The 17,140-nt window shown below is 35.2% G+C and overlaps 2 protein-coding genes across 3 annotated transcripts; both read left to right on the top strand.

Moving 5' to 3' along the window:
* Positions 1–679: 679 nt before the first annotated feature.
* LOC132060240 (peptidyl-prolyl cis-trans isomerase FKBP19, chloroplastic) lies at positions 680–7,461 on the top strand. Of its 2 annotated transcripts, XM_059453177.1 has the most exons (10): positions 680–832; positions 1,460–1,526; positions 1,614–1,736; positions 4,560–4,645; positions 4,738–4,788; positions 5,167–5,247; positions 5,617–5,661; positions 5,895–5,950; positions 6,935–7,010; positions 7,093–7,461. In XM_059453177.1, exons 1-10 carry the CDS (start codon positions 749–751, stop codon positions 7,186–7,188), a joined length of 765 nt encoding a protein of 254 aa, XP_059309160.1. In that variant the 5' UTR covers positions 680–748; the 3' UTR covers positions 7,189–7,461. The 2 variants fall into 2 exon arrangements, with proteins under 2 accessions (XP_059309160.1, XP_059309161.1); XM_059453178.1 differs by lacking the exons at positions 6,935–7,010; positions 7,093–7,461 and adding an exon at positions 6,619–6,928.
* A 3,529-nt stretch (positions 7,462–10,990) lies between these two features.
* Positions 10,991–15,723, top strand: LOC132060241 (protein NRT1/ PTR FAMILY 6.1). The gene is made up of 5 exons (XM_059453179.1): positions 10,991–11,441; positions 11,477–12,239; positions 12,764–13,344; positions 13,883–14,287; positions 14,868–15,723. Exons 2-5 carry the CDS (start codon positions 11,781–11,783, stop codon positions 15,385–15,387), a joined length of 1,965 nt encoding a protein of 654 aa, XP_059309162.1. The 5' UTR covers positions 10,991–11,441; positions 11,477–11,780; the 3' UTR covers positions 15,388–15,723.
* Positions 15,724–17,140: the final 1,417 nt, after the last annotated feature.

A 17,140-nucleotide genomic window follows, 5' to 3' on the forward strand; every position in this document is an offset into this window, starting at 1 on the left:
AGTGGGTAGGACCACAAAGGATTTTTTTGCCCTTAAATAAAAAGTTAGAACAGTGAGCTACCGCTACCATGATCAAATTTGAACAACAACAACATACCAGGATAAGTCAAGTTTGAACCTTCCCCCAAAAAAAAAAAAGAAAAAAAAAAGGTAATGTACAAAAACACACCTAGCTCCTCAAGTATGGATTTTTTTTTTTAGTTTTCCGCCCGCCTGAACTCTCAGGTGTGAAAGTTCCTACCTGAACTCTCAGGTGTGAGAGTTTTCTACCTAAGCTATCATTAATTAGTTTGCAAAACACACCTGAAGTATCAGGTGTGAGAGTATCCTACCTAAACTATTACTAACTAGTTTGTAAAACACACCTCAAAATTAATAATTGAGATGTGTTTTACAAACTAATTGATAATAGTGCAGGTAAGAAGAGTGAACAAGTGATAATTAAAGTGTGTTTTGTAAACTAATTATTAATAGTTTAGATAGAAAACTCTCACGCCTGATAATTTAGATAGAAAAATAAAATAAAAAATGATGCTGTATATTTTACCTTTAACCCAAAAAAGAATTATTATTTTATAGATAGAGAAGCTTTAAAAGGGTAAAGATAGTCAAATGAACATCATAAATAAAGAAGAAAAAAAAATCTGAGGCCGTTATTTTCTTTCCCGCTAAGCTATCCTTCTCTCTCTCCCTAACTATATCCGATAAGTGATAACATCAGTTTGTAGTTAGAGCTGATTCTACTAAAATGACGACAGCGTCTTTTTCATCATTAGGATCATTCCCACGTACCCAAAATTCATCAATTTTTACCAAGACTTTTTCATCCACGGTAACATATTCTTTTTTTACTTTTCAATTTCACCCCTTTTGGAATTTTCAATTTCTCATTATGCTTAAAATGTACTACCTCCGTCCCAATTTATACGACGGTGTTTGACTAGGCCCGTTTGGCCATAGATTTTGAAGTTGAAACTTGGAACTTTTAAAATTTTGAAGTTGTGTTTGGAGATGCATTTTTACTTGGAAAAAAAAAAAAATTAAAGTTTTGTGAGTGCGAAGTCTAAAAAACCCAAAACAGGTCTGGAGCAGTTTTTGGATTTTGAAATTTTTTCGAAGACAATCCAAAATCTATGGCCAAAAGCTAGCGAAGTTTAAGAAAGAAAGGAAAGACTTTTGAATTTTGTGGTTAGAAAGGGTAAAATGAGAATTTTAGAGTTAAATTGTTGCTAAATATAGGTGTGATTCGTTTTGGTAGCGACTAAAAAGGAAATATTGTCATATAAATTGGGCCGGAGGGAGTAATAATTTATGGGTTTTACTAGTTGGGGCAACGGTAAATTGTATGTACTATTGGCTTACTTTTCAATTTCGACCCTTTTGGATTTATTTTTTTCGTGGAATTTTGAATTTCTTATTATGGTTAAAATGTACTAATAATTTTCCGTGGTTTTATTAGTTGGGGCAACGGCAATTTGTATGTATGTCAGTTACTGAACCCAGTGTAGACTTATCCAGTTCCTCTGGTTGGTAATGTTTTTAAGTTTTAATGGTTTTTATTTCTTCATTTTATATTGTGAAATTTAATTCGATTTTGTTTTAACTGGACTTAGATGCTACTGAAAGCTTGGATTGTCGAGTAGTAGTAGATCGAAGAAAAGTTTTGCTGTCATCAGTGGGATTTTTAGCGGCATCTATTTGTAATGCTAGAAAGGCAGCAGCTGAATTTGCTGACAGTAATATCTACTCCTATTGACATTTTATTTCTGTTGTTCCGTTTTATTATATCCGACGCGGGATGTATAATGATGGGTTTAACCTTTACCCCTGTTTGGATGGTGGTTTCCGTGGTTCATTAATGTATGGTTTTCTATGGTTTGTTTTCATGTAAAATAATGAAATCCGGGTTTAAGGTTATATAATCATGAAAAGTTTCAATTTTTGTAACCACGAATTAGCCCTCCATTGAACTAATTATACCCCTTCGTCCTACCACTCACCCCCCGCCCCCAACCCCCAGTATGGGTTTAGATTTATTGCAACCACTATTACTACCTCCACCCTCATCCCACAACCACCCACCTGTCCACCCACTATCTACTTATTTTTAAAGTTCCTATTTTATTCTTTACCTGAGTTTTATTAATATATATAAACTAATTTGTAATTAAGAGTTAAAGGGTATTTTAATAAACTTACAAGTTATTATCATTATACAAATCAAACAATACAATATTATTAAACCACAACAAACGATCCAGTCTATCCAAACATTGTGTTCATTAATACAGTATAATACAATATAACACCATACTGTACCATACCATACTGTACATTAATTAACCACAGGAAACAACCATCCAAACAGAGGGTTAAGGTTATTAGCATTGAACTAATTATACTTTTGAAAGTATGGGTTTAGATTTATTGCCTAGTATTATTGCCTGTTGTTCCTTTAGCCTTGGTTATCTCATTATCTTGTTATAGTTTCTGCTTATTGCTACTGCCTCTTTTTGTACTGTTCTTTGAGCCGAGGGTCTACAAGAAACAACCTCTCTACCTTCACAAGGTAGGGGTAAGGTCTGCGTACACACTACCCTCCCCAGACCTCACTTGTGGGATTACACTAGGTTTGGTGTTGTTGTTGTTGGGTTTAGTTTTAATGTTTTTGTTGAAATTTTAGTGATTTTTTTACATATCTTTCATGTCAAACCTCTCTATAACAACATCGTTTGTCCTGATATTTTTTGGCTGTTATAGTCTAATAGTGATATAGAAAAAATATATATAGCATAACATGAAAGAGCAGTTCCACAGAAAACATAGTTGTTATAGCGAAATGTTGTTATAGAGGATGACTGTTATAGAGAAGTCTGACTGGATATCTATGTTTCCTGTCAGCAGTACTGGTTTTGATGAATCCATTGACTAGGGCAGCATCCGCTTCGGCATATTATCAATACTGCTTAAGGTTCCTAAGGACCTACTAGCAAGCGCATTTCATTTATTGGCTGGGAAACTTGTTGACAGTGATCAATCTATTAATCTACTATGTCTCATCAGTCATCACCAAACTCAACTAGTTTGGTGATGTAGGATGTGGCGACTCAGAGGGGGGTGGACTCTATTTCGATGGGTTCAACTGAACCAATATTTTCTGAAACATAGTATAGAATATGTGAAAACACACAAAAATTTCAACAGATATTAAAATATGAACCCATAAGTTTAAAAGACCATTGAGTTCAGTGCTAAAACCTAAAAGCCTTAAAGGTTGAGCACATCAAATTTAAATCTTGGATCCGACACCATGCGGTGTCAATAACAATAGATGGAATTTGAAGTTGAATATTGGCCGTTGAGATAGATTTCTCTTTTTTTCCCTTTCCAATTTTACATTATGCTATGGAAGCGGAAGAAACTTGGCTTTGCGTACATTTATAACTACTCCTGATTTAAGATGCTCTAAAGATGTTTTACTTTTTCCTTTTTCTTTCGCTTCACCTCACAACTTATTCGTCTTGTAGATTGGCCATTACTTACTTATATGGTTTTGTGTTATAGACCTAGAATGCTAGTCCTTGTGATGTTGCCATTACATCGATAATAGTGCTTATTTTGTACTTTCTCTGTCCCAATTTAAATGTCACTTTTCGTTTTTCGAGATTCAAACTATATAAACTTTGACCAATATTTTATATTGTATTTTTTCATCATACTGACATGAGAAAATTGCAACTTATAGTACTTTCGTATGGTTTTGAATATCTAAATTTTAATTTTATAGTATTAAGTTGATCTAATCAAATTTAGCTTCAAAGATTAGTCAAATTGACTCTCGGGAAGCGAAAGGTACCGCGTATATTGGGATATTTTAATTACAAATAAAAATACAATTCTCCCCTCAAATATGAATACTAGATTGGAGGTTTATAAAGCCCTTTATCAGATTTGAACCGATGACTTACGCCTTACCATGACGTTACTACCACTGAGTTAAAAGGGATTTTTTAATTTAATTCCGCATAGCTTGACATTCTATGATTGTCCTTAAGAAAGAACTGGGACATTTTGGCTGTCATATTTTTTTTTTTTTTTTTTTTTTTTTTTTTTTGCATTGAAGAATTGACATAGAACTTTTGAGAGATACATCAGAATCATTCATTAACATTATAAAATTAAAAAAATAGCGGGACCTGGATGTAAATTTTCTGTTACCAGGATAGTTAGTAGGACAAAGAAAAAATTATCAAAGAGGTATACATCAATCCATAACAAAAATAATATTTTGTTCCATGTATTTGATTACCTAATAAGGTCTAAGCTAGCTGTTTGACTAACCTCTTTCAAAGCTGCAATTTGTACAACATAAATAGTGTAGAACGTAGGGGGAAGATATTTAGATTTCAGAGTACATGCTAGGATAACAGAAACCAACAATAGCTAGAACAACTTAGTCATTCATGATGAAACTTCAAGCCTTGGAGGAGGAGGAGGGGGGGGGGGGGGTAAGATATTGCTCCAGAAACTGATTCTTTGATTACTTTCTGGATATACAGTGCCTGCATTGAGAGGAAAGGACTATGGGAAGACAAAGATGAGCTATCCTGACTATAATGAAACTCAATCAGGTCTCCAGTATAAGGTCACTAATATGAGCTATACATTAGGAACTCAATCATTTTTTTTTCATGTATAGGTTGCCCTGGATTTTGATTGAGTCTGACAAACATGCAGGATTTGAGAGTTGGAAGTGGCCCCACTCCGAAGATCGGAGAGACAGTGGTGGTAAGCCTCTGATGGCCCACTCAAATTTATCTCTTGCACGGAGTTTTTTTTTTTTTTTTTTTTCTTTTTCGGTTTCAATGTCTGGTTTTAGTGAGAATGATTGCATAAAACATTAAGGTTTATTAATCAGTTGACTTGGCGGAGTCCTTAAAGCTGGGCCAAACAAGTTTCTTACTGTCTTTAATAAACGTTTGGCACATTAAATGGAATTTTTGGATAAGTCATTATCTAGTGTTTTTCATTGGATTAATACTTCTAGGGAAGCAGTTGAGACAGCTGTGGTTCCAAGCTTACGTCAATCTGAGGATCATTTGGAGTGGATGCATTTTTTTCTTCTATTGGATGCTTTAATTTATGATCTTTAACAACTGAATTTAGGTTGACTGGGATGGTTACACAATAGGTTATTATGGTCGGATATTTGAAGCTCGTAACAAGACGAAAGGTGGTTCGTTTGAGGTATTAATCCAGATTGATGTGGTTAAATTATGGATTATTGCAACCTGCAAGGGTGGCTCAGTTGGTTGAGCATGGGGCTTTCATAATGGAGGTCTCAGGTTCGAAACCCCCGCCCTACGACAGTGGGGATTTGCCTTACCGGGTCGAGCTGCGTCGCCGCATGGGCTTGCCTAGTGCGGGTTACCTCTTCTGTGTGATTTGCGAGCTATTGCACAGAAGCTGGTTTACCCTGTGCGCACCCGAAGGGTAGCGGCTGCGGGTTCCCATGTCATCAAAAAAAAAAAAAAAAATTATGGATTATTGCAGAGTTGGGAACAATATTGGTAATATTATATAGTCTAATGTTTGTCATGGTTCATTATACTGCAGGGGGATGATAAGGACTTCTTCAAATTCAGAGTAGGATCTCAAGAGGTGAGTTTTTTCGATAACCTTCTGATGCTCTCCAGACAATGCTGATTTAATGGTAGTTCTATGTGCCTAAATTTCGTCTGTTCATTAGTCGTGCATCTGGTGACGTCATAAATGAGGACAATCAAATTTTACTAATTCCACCAAACTTGTTTATTATGCTTGTCCTTTTTCCTGGCACTTTTTGAGGCTGTGAGAAAGGTTTCCAATAGAGTTGCTGTTTATCATATGTTCAGGTCATACCGGCATTCGAGGAAGCTATTACTGGCATGGCACTTGGTGGTATCAGAAGGTGATATAGCTCTATGTAACTAAGAACAGCTCCACTTACCTTTGGTTCATCATTGTATCCACAAGTTTTGGCTTTTTCTGCCTCTGAAATACCAAGAGTGTCAAAAATCCACCTCGCTCCTTGAAACTAGGGCAGTGGGATTTTGACATTGATGGTATTAAAGGTAAAGCCAGGATTTGAAGCTTATGGGCATTAAAGGTAGAGCCAGGATTTGAAGCTTATGGGTTATGGATTCTAATATTTTTAAGTTATTGGTTCTAAGTTACTTCCTCCGTCCCAATTTACGTGATATAGTTTGATTAGGCACGGAGTTTAAGAAAGAAAGGAAGACTTTTGAAACTTGTGGTCTAAAACAAGTCATAGATATTTGTGTGGCTGTAAATCATTTCATTAAGGGTAAAAGAGGAAGTTTTAAGTTAAATTATTTCTAAATATAGAAATGTATCATTCTTTTTGGGACGGACTAAAAAGGAAAGTGTATCACATAAGTTGGGACATAGGGAGTAAGTTTGTACATACTCAATGGATTTTTAAGACACATACAGAGTTTGAACCAAAGCTACTGGACCAACAACCAACACTATTAACTCCGCCCCTGGATAATCTTACTGATAGCTCATCGTGAATGTTTCTATATTCTCGTAAATATGGGCTCGAATTGAATACAGTTACCTGATGAGCAGCAGTGCCTTAAAGAACGGTAGTTGAGTCGTCACAGGTGATGTTGATCTTTCATCTATATGTTCAATGCGGTCTCTCTTTGTATGCTAGATTTTATCGTCTGTCAACTGATAGTGTTCCTAATTTAGGGGGATTTCGGATTAGCTAATTTTTCCCCATCTATGTTGAGTTTCCTAGTATTGGGACGTGACAACAATGTCGCATCTCGTTGTCGCTTCTACTACATGGCTTCTGTATTACTATCTTTGCTATGAGGAAAATATCGTGTATTCGCTATTTCATTTTCTCCTTGGAATAGTGCAGAATCATAGTTCCTCCGGAGCTGGGATACCCTGATAATGACTATAACAAGAAAGGTCCAAGACCAACGACATTTTCGGTAATCTCTATTCCTTTTATATCTGTGTTCTATGGCGCGCAGATTCTTTTTTCTTCAAAAGTTTATTTCTTATATTTTACAGGGACAAAGAGCTTTGGATTTTGTGCTGAGGAACCAAGGATTGATTGATAAGACGCTCCTGTTTGATATTGAGCTCATCAAAATCGTACCAAATTAAAGTTCCTTTTTGTTCAATTTTCGCCAAGGCACCCTATATAGCTGCAAGATTAACTTCCACATGGATGAAGGGAATACCATCCTAATGAAAGACTGATTCGTTCCTTATAGAGGTTTAAGTTTTTATTTTCTTGTCTGAACACATCAAATTGTTGATAGATTCATTTTGGAAAGCACGGTGATAACAATATGGTGTCTAGGTCATGTTGATGTAACAACATCCCATGTGTTAAAATAGATTTTTGACTATTTCTTGTGAAAGTGATCTTTCAGGTGTTAATAAGATCTTTCATGTGTTAGTGAGCTTTCATGTGTTAATAGATTTTTGAATATTTCTTGTGAAAGTGTTAATAAGATTGTTGATTATATTTTGGAGACTGGTTTTCAAAATTTTACGGTTGCTGACTTGAAAATCTTATCAAGTATTATTCCAAGAACAAATCACTTACTAGTTAACTAGCTATGAGGTATTTCATGTAGTAGTAGGGCCAGCATTTTTGCTAAGGGAATTTAGAATATAAAGAAGTAAATATACGAAGAAGCTAAGGGGATTCAATATTTACTAGATATGCTTAAAAAATAATTTTGACATTGTATATACAGTGTAACTTTTCGACGAAGGGGTTAAAGATTCTCCAGCATTGGCTTTACTGATCTCTTCAATGCACCTCCTTCCTCTGCTGGTGCAGCAAAAGGGTACAGAAACAGGATTGAGATTTAGTTTTTTTTTTTTTCCTCGTCAAATGAAGATCTTGAGAAAAGTACTACAGTAATGTTAAAGAGAAACAGCGATTATGAGGACTTGAAAGATGCACAAACTGTGGTAAGAGAACTATCCAACTACAGTCATAATGTTCAAGAGAAACTGGCTGAAACACAATCGTACCATTGCTTTGCATTTAACACCAACAGCCATGGCATTCCAGTCAAATTCTGGGAATGGGAAGGTCAACTCCTACTCAAGGGTTAATCATCTACTATATATTTACTGTGAAAAAAAATCATCTAATAAATATTCATATTAAAAAAATAGCCTTACATACAGTGACGGATCCAAGATTTTTATTCAGGGTGTTCTAAAAAAAGAAGAAGCTAAATATACAATTTTTTGCTGAGGGTGTTCAAAAGTTAATATATGCACATAAACACACAAAATTTACCCTATATATACACTGTAATATTTTACCGAGGGTGTTCGGGTGAACACCCTGGCCCCCAACTAGATCCGCCCCTGCTTACATATACTATGTGATTTTCCGGAAAATGGGTCCGGATAAACCCCTCCACTTTTTAATCTTGTAATTGAAAAATAGTCATTGTCATGGAGTTTCAAATTTACACGTGAAACTTCACTTGTGAAATTTGAAACTCCTTAATTGTGCTTATTTTTCAATTTCAGGATTTTTGAATTGAAAAACTGAACATCACGATACAGTGTATTGAAGTTTTAAACTGAAAAATTGAACTTTAGGATCCTGGAGTTTTGAACTAAGAAACTGAACTTCACGACATTCACAGTATCCAAGTTTTAAACTGAAAAGCTGAACTTCAGGATGCATGTCTCTGACCCCTTTTTCCAATTATGACTAAATAATAAATAATGTACAAGTACTGAATAAAACTTTAATAGCGGTCCTAAAACTGGTTACTTGGTGAAATTTCTACTTAAAAGGTCAGGCACCAGGTGGGCCTACAGTCTACAACTTGGGTGGGCCTTCAGCATTGGGCTTTCACTGTCCAATAGAATGATGAAGTAGGGAACTACCACCTGTATTTGGAAAAAAACAGCAATAAATCTTCAGCCAAAAAAAGAAGCAATAAATGAGTGGGACAATTGCTTACTGCTTACTAACATTTTTTGGCTTCTTTTATGGTGGAAATAAATGATCCATGTGTTGGTTGGGGCTGTATGATCCCCTCATTTAATTTGCATTCCTACTTTTTTGCCTTCCTATTCTTCTGAACTTAAGTTATAAAGTCAAATTTTTTTTCATAATGATGACGTTTGTCTGAATATTTTTTAGTTGCTATAGTAAAATGTTGTTATAGAGAAAATATAATATGAACTTGATTGCATAGTGAAACGTTATTATAAAGAATGACTTTTATAGAGAGGTAAGACTGTACGCTATCCTCCGTTAACACTGCAATTTAACTGGCTACAACAAATTATAACCCTTCTAAGTCAGTACATCAGGTTTAGTATGAAGTATTTGTAAGTCAATTTAAATGTAATGGTTTTAAAAAATATATAAACTTAAACTCTATCCTTATACGCAGTGGCGGATGGAACCTTTGAGCTACGGAGTCAACCGAATCCAATGTCTTAGACCTGAAGCGTAAATATAAATTCAAAAATCACAAAATTCAATAAATATTAGATTCTGAACCCATAATTCCCAAAATACAGTAAGTTTAGTAAGAAATTTTTTAAAGGTTGAATCCGTCGAATTTAAATCTTGGAGTAAAACACGCTTATACGTACCACTGTGATGTATTGTGTATACACATGGTGACATTACTTATATTTAATATTCTTATAGGACTTGCATTTATAATGCTTATGATTATATAATGAAATGGAAAATAGTAAGTGTTCACTCATAAATCATCCAAATATGGACTCAATAAATGAATTGATGGAGAAGTACATTTACTTTCTAGCTACCTAACAAACTGGCAATACATATTTAGTCCTCTTCTGCTTTAATTTCTTACCTGTCCTGAAAAAGATGACTCAACAATCTTTGGTTTTATCACTACTCTCCAACTTTCCTAAGCCATCACTACTTGGACTTTTCTCCAACTCTAAATGTTAGTCAAAATCTTCAACACTGTTAGATGCTAGTCCAAGGTATATTACTTGTCACTTATACTATTTTGCTTCTCACATTCTTCAAGAAAATTTAGAACTATATTCAAAATCTTTGTTTGAGGATTTATAATTTTTTTATCTTGTGATAATGTAAGTGATGCATGTCTCAATAGTATCTATTTAGAGATTGAGCTCTAGGGGAAAAAAATATTCAGCTTTCATTATTCTAGTGTTTCTCTCAAGCATTTCAAGTGTGTTGCAAGGAAGTATTAGAACTTCTCTACCAAATTTGTATATATCATTAGAGCCTTTGTTTACTTTCTTGTATATGACACTATTTATAGAGTTTTCAAGTAAGTCTTGAATTTTCTACAACAACTATGCCTAAATCCTATGTTGCTCGAACTCTTCAAAAATGTCTCCGGGTGAGTGTCGAATCCTCCGAAAATAGTGTATTTTTGGAGGATCCGATGGGTGCGGAAACATTTTTGGGGAGTCCGAGATACATAGCCTAAACCCAAAGATTGTACGCCTTGAAGTTTCTAATCAGATGATAAAAAGGTCAGTGGTAACATGTTCACATCAGGTTTTAACTATATGTACACATTCAACTGAACTCACTGTTTTCAGCTTGAACTATAATAGATAGGCGGGAAAAACTTTGAAATGTTTATAGAGAATAAGGTGTTACTTACTAATCCAAGGTATGTTACTTACCTTGGATTAGCAACTCAAAGTGTTTCTCTCAAGTTATTCGAGTATGTTGCAAGGAAGTGTTAAAACTTCTCTACCAACTTTCTACAAATTATTACAGCTATTCTGTTTACTTTCCTATATATGACACTATTTATAGAGTTATCAAGTATGTCTTGAATTTTTTACAACTATGCCTCAGTCCCAAGATTGTAAGTTTTGAAGTTTCTAAGTAGATGAAAAAAAGTTAAGTTGTAACATGTTCACCTAAGGTTTAGGCGGCTCTAGGGCGGTTTTGTAATTCAACTGAATCCATTGCTTCAGCTCGAACTACATAGATATGTAGAAAAAACTTTAAAATGTTTATGCAGAATAAGATCACACTTATCTGATCCTAAATTCGCGTTATGCATACATTTGATGTTAGGCATTGGAGGAAATCTTAGTAGGATGTTATTCAACTAATTCTTTCCAAATCTTGACTTCATAATCCTTACTAGCGCGGTTCTCTGATTTTAATGAACCCATTGCTTTCAGATCAAACTCTATGCAATATGTGAAAAAAAAAAAACTTTGAAATCTTTAAATAGAATAAGATCACACTCATTCTGAATCCACTGACTCTAGATCTTGAATTTGCTTATGCATATGTTGGACTATAGGCATAAGGCAATAGAGAAAATCATGATAGGATGTTATTCAATTAATTCTTTCCAAATCTTGACTTCATAATCCTTACTAGGGAGGTTCTGTGATTTTACCAAACATCCTTACTAGGGAGGTTCTGTGATTTTACCGAACCCATTGCTTTCAGCTCAAACTATATCCATATGCGAATAAAACTTTGAGATGTTTGCACAAAATAAAATTGCACTCATGAATCCACCGAATCTAGATCCTGAATTTGTTATACTTTGAACTCTAGGCAAACATGGAGGAAATCTTGTTAGGATGTTATTCAACTAATTCTTTCCAAATCTTGACATAATAGTTCCTTACCATCTTTCTCCTTTTCAGTTTCACTGTTGGCGTATATGAAGTGTGTATGATCAAGGCCAAGGGAGGGAGCTTGTAGAGTTACAAGGATGGGAAGTATAGAAAGGGAAATCAAATCACCTGAAGTTCAATTAGGAGCGAATTCTTCTGATTCGAGACGGGGTACAAAGAAACTCGGAATCTACTTCCTCGAATCGGATGATAGAAGAACTGCTTTTGGACGTGGTTATAGTGGCGGAATAGGAGGAGCTACTCCCGTGAATATCCACGGGAAGCCTATTCCGGATATATCCAAAACGGGTGGATGGATAGCTGCCTTGTTCATATTTGGAAATGAAATGGCAGAGAGAATGGCTTATTTTGGCCTATCTGTCAACATGGTGGCCTTCATGTTCTATGTTATGCACCGGCCTTTCTCTAGCTCTGCCAATGCTGTTAACAATTTCTTGGGCATATCACAAGCATCCTCCGTGTTGGGTGGTTTCATAGCTGACGCTTACCTTGGTAGATACTGGACTATTGCTATCTTTACCACCATTTATCTTGCGGTAATAATCAATGATTTAATTTGATTCTTTTGTATTTGATCCAGTGGCCGAGCAAGGAATTCATATAACTAAGGGGAATCAAAAAATTTACCATAATGTCATATTTAGGATTTGAACCTGCGGCCTAAAGTAGTATTTCAACCCCTTTGTCGCTATATTAGAATCTTCCATTATGTCAAAGGGATTCAATAATATATAGTCAGACCTCTCTATAACAATCATCCTCTATAACAACATTTCACTATAACACCCATGTTTTCTGTGGAATTGATTATATTATAAGTTTTCTATAACGGTATTTTGCTATAGCAACCAGAAGATATGGGGACAAATGGTTGTTATAGAGAGGTTTGACTGTATACATATAAAACCAAAAAAAATGTTTTTGCCTTATTTAGTCAATGTCATTTTTGAGTGAAGGGGATTCAATTGAACCCCTTGTTACAACCTAGCTCAGCCCCTAATATGATCACTTCATGCAAGTGAATATCATCACAGCTACTTACTTCTTTATGGCTATGTAGGGATTAACAGGAATAACATTATTAGCAACCATAAAGGTATTTATGCCAAATCAAGATCAGTGTGATCAGATTGCGCTTCTTCTTGGCAACTGTGAACCTGCAAAATCTTGGCAAATGATGTACTTATACACAGTGTTATACATTACGGGGTTCGGAGCAGCAGGGATAAGGCCTTGTGTCTCATCATTCGGGGCTGATCAATTCGATGAGAGAAGCAGAAACTATAGGTCACATTTGGACAGGTTTTTCAACTTCTTCTACCTATCGGTCACAGTTGGGGCGATCGTGGCATTCACAGCAGTCGTGTATATTCAAATGAAACATGGATGGGGCGCTGCTTTTGGGTCATTGGCAATTGCTATGGGCCTTTCCAACATGTTGTTCTTTGCTGGTACTCCTCTGTATAGGCATAGGTTGCCTGGAGGTAGTCCTCTTACGCGTGTGGCCCAAGTCCTAGTTGCTGCCTTTCGCAAGAGGAATGTTTCGTTCCAAAGCAGTGAGTTTGTGGGCTTGTATGAACTTCCCGGTAAAAGATCTGCTATCAAGGGCAGCAACAAGATAGCTCATACCGATGATTTCAGGTAAATTTCAAGGGTTTCTCCTTTTTTCACTTCTTCCATGTTGGTTTTCAACAAAGAAATTTAAGGAAATGACAGAGAAAGTGTAAGAGAAAAATCCTGGCTATGCAGTCAAAACTCAAAGGTAAATATTTTATTAATAACTCAAAAACATACATTTATAGCTTCAATTCCTAACTGAGAATCAAAAATAAGCTACTAACTTATCTGCAAAACCAAATCACAAAGAAAGTGGAAATTAACTCCTAAATTCAAGCCCACAGACTCGACTATTTGAAATTCCTAAATTTAGCTACTGATAAACTGATTTTCTGCAAATCTTTTAGAGATAATGCAGCTATCTGTTTTATTTCTATAATATCCTGAGACATATTGTCAACATTCATATTGTTGGATTCTATAACCGTCTCATGTAAAAACTTAAGTTGTGAGATAGAACACACCTTTAGTTACTTAAGTCTTCAACACGTAGTACCATGAGTGATATGACACTCGGACACATCCTAATTTCCTCCACTATATAAATGTATGTTCAATGCAGATGTTTGGACAAAGCAGCACTGCAACTAAAGGAAGATGACATTGCCAATCCTTGGCGGCTTTGCACCGTGACTCAAGTAGAAGAAGTTAAAATCCTGATAAAACTTATTCCAGTTCCAGCATGCACAATAATGCTGAGCGTGATCCTAACGGAGTACTTGACTCTATCTGTCCAACAAGCCTATACATTGAACACTCACATGGGACATTTAAAACTTCCTGTCACCTGCATGCCAGTCTTTCCCGGCCTCAGCATATTCCTCCTGCTCTCCCTTTATTACTCCGTGTTCGTTCCAATATCCAGGCGGATCACCGGCAACCCCCACGGTGCTTCTCAGCTCCAGAGGGTTGGCATTGGCTTGGCGGTCTCTATCCTCTCAGTGGTGTGGGCTGGTGTCTTCGAGAGGTATTGTTGAATACTTGCTTTTGTTACTGCCGATTTACTAGAATAATAAGTAGCTTAGTTGTAGGAGTTTTTGTGTAAGTAGACGTTTGGCCATAGATTCCAGATATTTTTCACTTTATTTGGAATTTATGGAGTTGGAGTTGTGCTTGGTTATACTTTTTGCCAAAAATATTTGGAAGAATGTTCATACTTGAATGTACTTAAATACAACTACGAAAGTGAAAAGTGAGTTGGAAAACAAGTTATAAGCTATTTGAAATACAACTTCATGTTGGATTTGAAATTTTCATGACCAAACACTGATTTTCAAATAAAGTGAAAAATTATTCAGGAAAAAAGTGAATAATTTTTATGGCCCAACAGGTCCTACGTAGCTTGGTTGTAGGAGTCTTCGTTTAAATTAAAGTTAAATTTAGTTTGATAAGTCTAATTGAGATATGTTAGGTTTTTGAATTTTATTCTGCATATTTTCTGTTTTAAATTTGGCTATTTAAAGTCCTCCATGCTTAATGAAAATTAAGAGATAATTTCAATCATTTTTAATCTTTTTGTGTTGCACCATCTTTTAAAAAAACAACAGGTACCGGAGAACTTATGCAATACAACATGGTTATGAGGCTAGTTTTTTGACTCCTATGCCTGACCTTAGTGCCTACTGGTTACTAATTCAGTATTGCCTAATTGGAATAGCTGAAGTTTTTTGCATAGTGGGATTACTTGAATTTCTATATGAAGAGGCACCTGATGCAATGAGAAGTATTGGTTCAGCTTATGCTGCTGTGGCTGGTGGACTAGGTTGCTTTGCAGCCACAATTTTGAACAGCATTGTCAAGTCGGTCACCGGGGGGAAAGGCGAAAGACGAGAATCGTGGCTATCCCAGAATATTAACACCGGAAGATTCGACTACTTATATTGGCTCCTCGCTATCATGAGTCTCATCAATTTCGCTGCTTTTCTTTATGCAGCACATTGTTATCAGTACAGATCGACAGTTGGGATTGACCGACAAAGTGAGAAAGGGCCTGGATCAGATTATACCAGCACTAATGGACAGGATCTCATTAGAACTCCGCAGTTAAGCATGTTTGGACGAGAGTAGTACTCAGATGGTTGACCCCTAGGAAGTCCTCGGGTTGCATCCCAAAAAGTAAAAAAGAGCCTACCTCAGAAACCATATTTTAGTTGTTCCTTTAACAAAGGGGAAAAAGGAAAGAAAATTCCATTTTCTCATTGTTTTAAGCATTGTTTTTGATAAGTTCTAATCTTGTAAGTGTCATGGTAATAGTAGGAGGCAAATGAAGCCAGAACCTGAGGAAAGGAAGAAGAGATTTACTTTCAGTTACTGGAAATAGGATAAATTGCTATTTATTGCATGATCTTAATCTTCTTGTAATATTCTTGAAATTTGTTCATGTTCCTGACATTCTACTTTCAACTAATCAACTTTCTACAGTAATCTAAAGTTGTTTAGATCAATTTACGCAAATTAAATACATATAACCTTTTTTGCTTTATGCATCCGATATTTGAAACTGACTGATTCGATTAATCTGAATTTGTGTACTTCATGAACATTTTTCTTATGAAGTTTCAAAAGTTATATTGATATTTATGTCTCGCAGCTTAGTAAGGTGGACATAACATCTTCTTCAAATGAAAGCAAATGAAAACAAAGATGAACAAGTTTCAAGTATTTTTCACAACACATAAATATGACAAACGATCGTTATCCGACTCAATACTCTTCATTTCTGCCATCTAAGATCTCCAATTTTTGCTATAACAATATAAAGACACTTTTAGGCTTTCACACTATCAACTTCAAGAGACCTAAAAAAAAATCTAACAATTTGGCATTTCTACGACACAAAAAAGCTGAAAAATAAAATCTATAAGCAACATTAACAAATACCATGTATATAGCACTAAAGCTATCAGTCTAATGATACGATTGGAAGTGTCCCACTCCAGCATAATAGGTATGGGTTCAATTCTTACTATCTCTCGTCTCTATAAAAAATAGAATAGTCGTGTATGTCAATGAATTTAAACGGAAATATTTATTCGTTAGTTATGATGAGGACACTAGTTTAATTAAATAAGTTTGGACCTTTGACTTTTACATCGAACAAGTGTCACACATCCACGTGAGAACTTGGGGAAATGAGTGGAGCCAAATCCCACATAAAGCAACTAAAGAGATTGTGCATATTAGTCGACATAAGATAACTAACACTTTCTCCCCCATTGGCCATTATATGTTAAGGTATTACTATTCGGGGAGTCAAATATTTTTAAACTACAACTTTCTCAAACTTTTTTTAAATATTTCAAATTATTATGTTGACTCGTAATACTTTTTGTATAAGCTTCGAATATATAAAAAAAAAAAAATTAAGAATTTTGAACAATCTATATCCAAATTTATAAGATTAAATATTTTGACCTTCGTACTCCGAACTCCTTCACATGAATTGGAACACATGTAATAAGATATCTCTAAATTGATTTTCTATCTTTTTTTTGCACGGATTGCCCTTCATTTTGGGTGGTCTTTAAGTTTTGTCCTTCAAATGGGTGGTCTTTAAGTTTCGCCCCTCAAAATGGTGGTCTTTAAATGGTGCTGTGGTCTTTAACTTAAGGCAAAATTCCTCGCCTTAAGACTAATTTGCAAATTCTAGTGAGAAGACAAAATTAAAGACCACCCTCAAATAAGGACAATCAAATTTCCCATTTTCTATTGAAGAAGTAAGCGTGATTTTAGAAGAGCGTTAATAGTTTTAGATATGCTAAATGTTATCATGATCAATTATATGATGATTAGTGCAAAATACAGTAAGTTATAGAATATC

This window comes from Lycium ferocissimum, chromosome 6 (genome assembly GCF_029784015.1).
Source record: "Lycium ferocissimum isolate CSIRO_LF1 chromosome 6, AGI_CSIRO_Lferr_CH_V1, whole genome shotgun sequence".
Lineage (NCBI taxonomy): Eukaryota > Viridiplantae > Streptophyta > Magnoliopsida > Solanales > Solanaceae > Lycium > Lycium ferocissimum.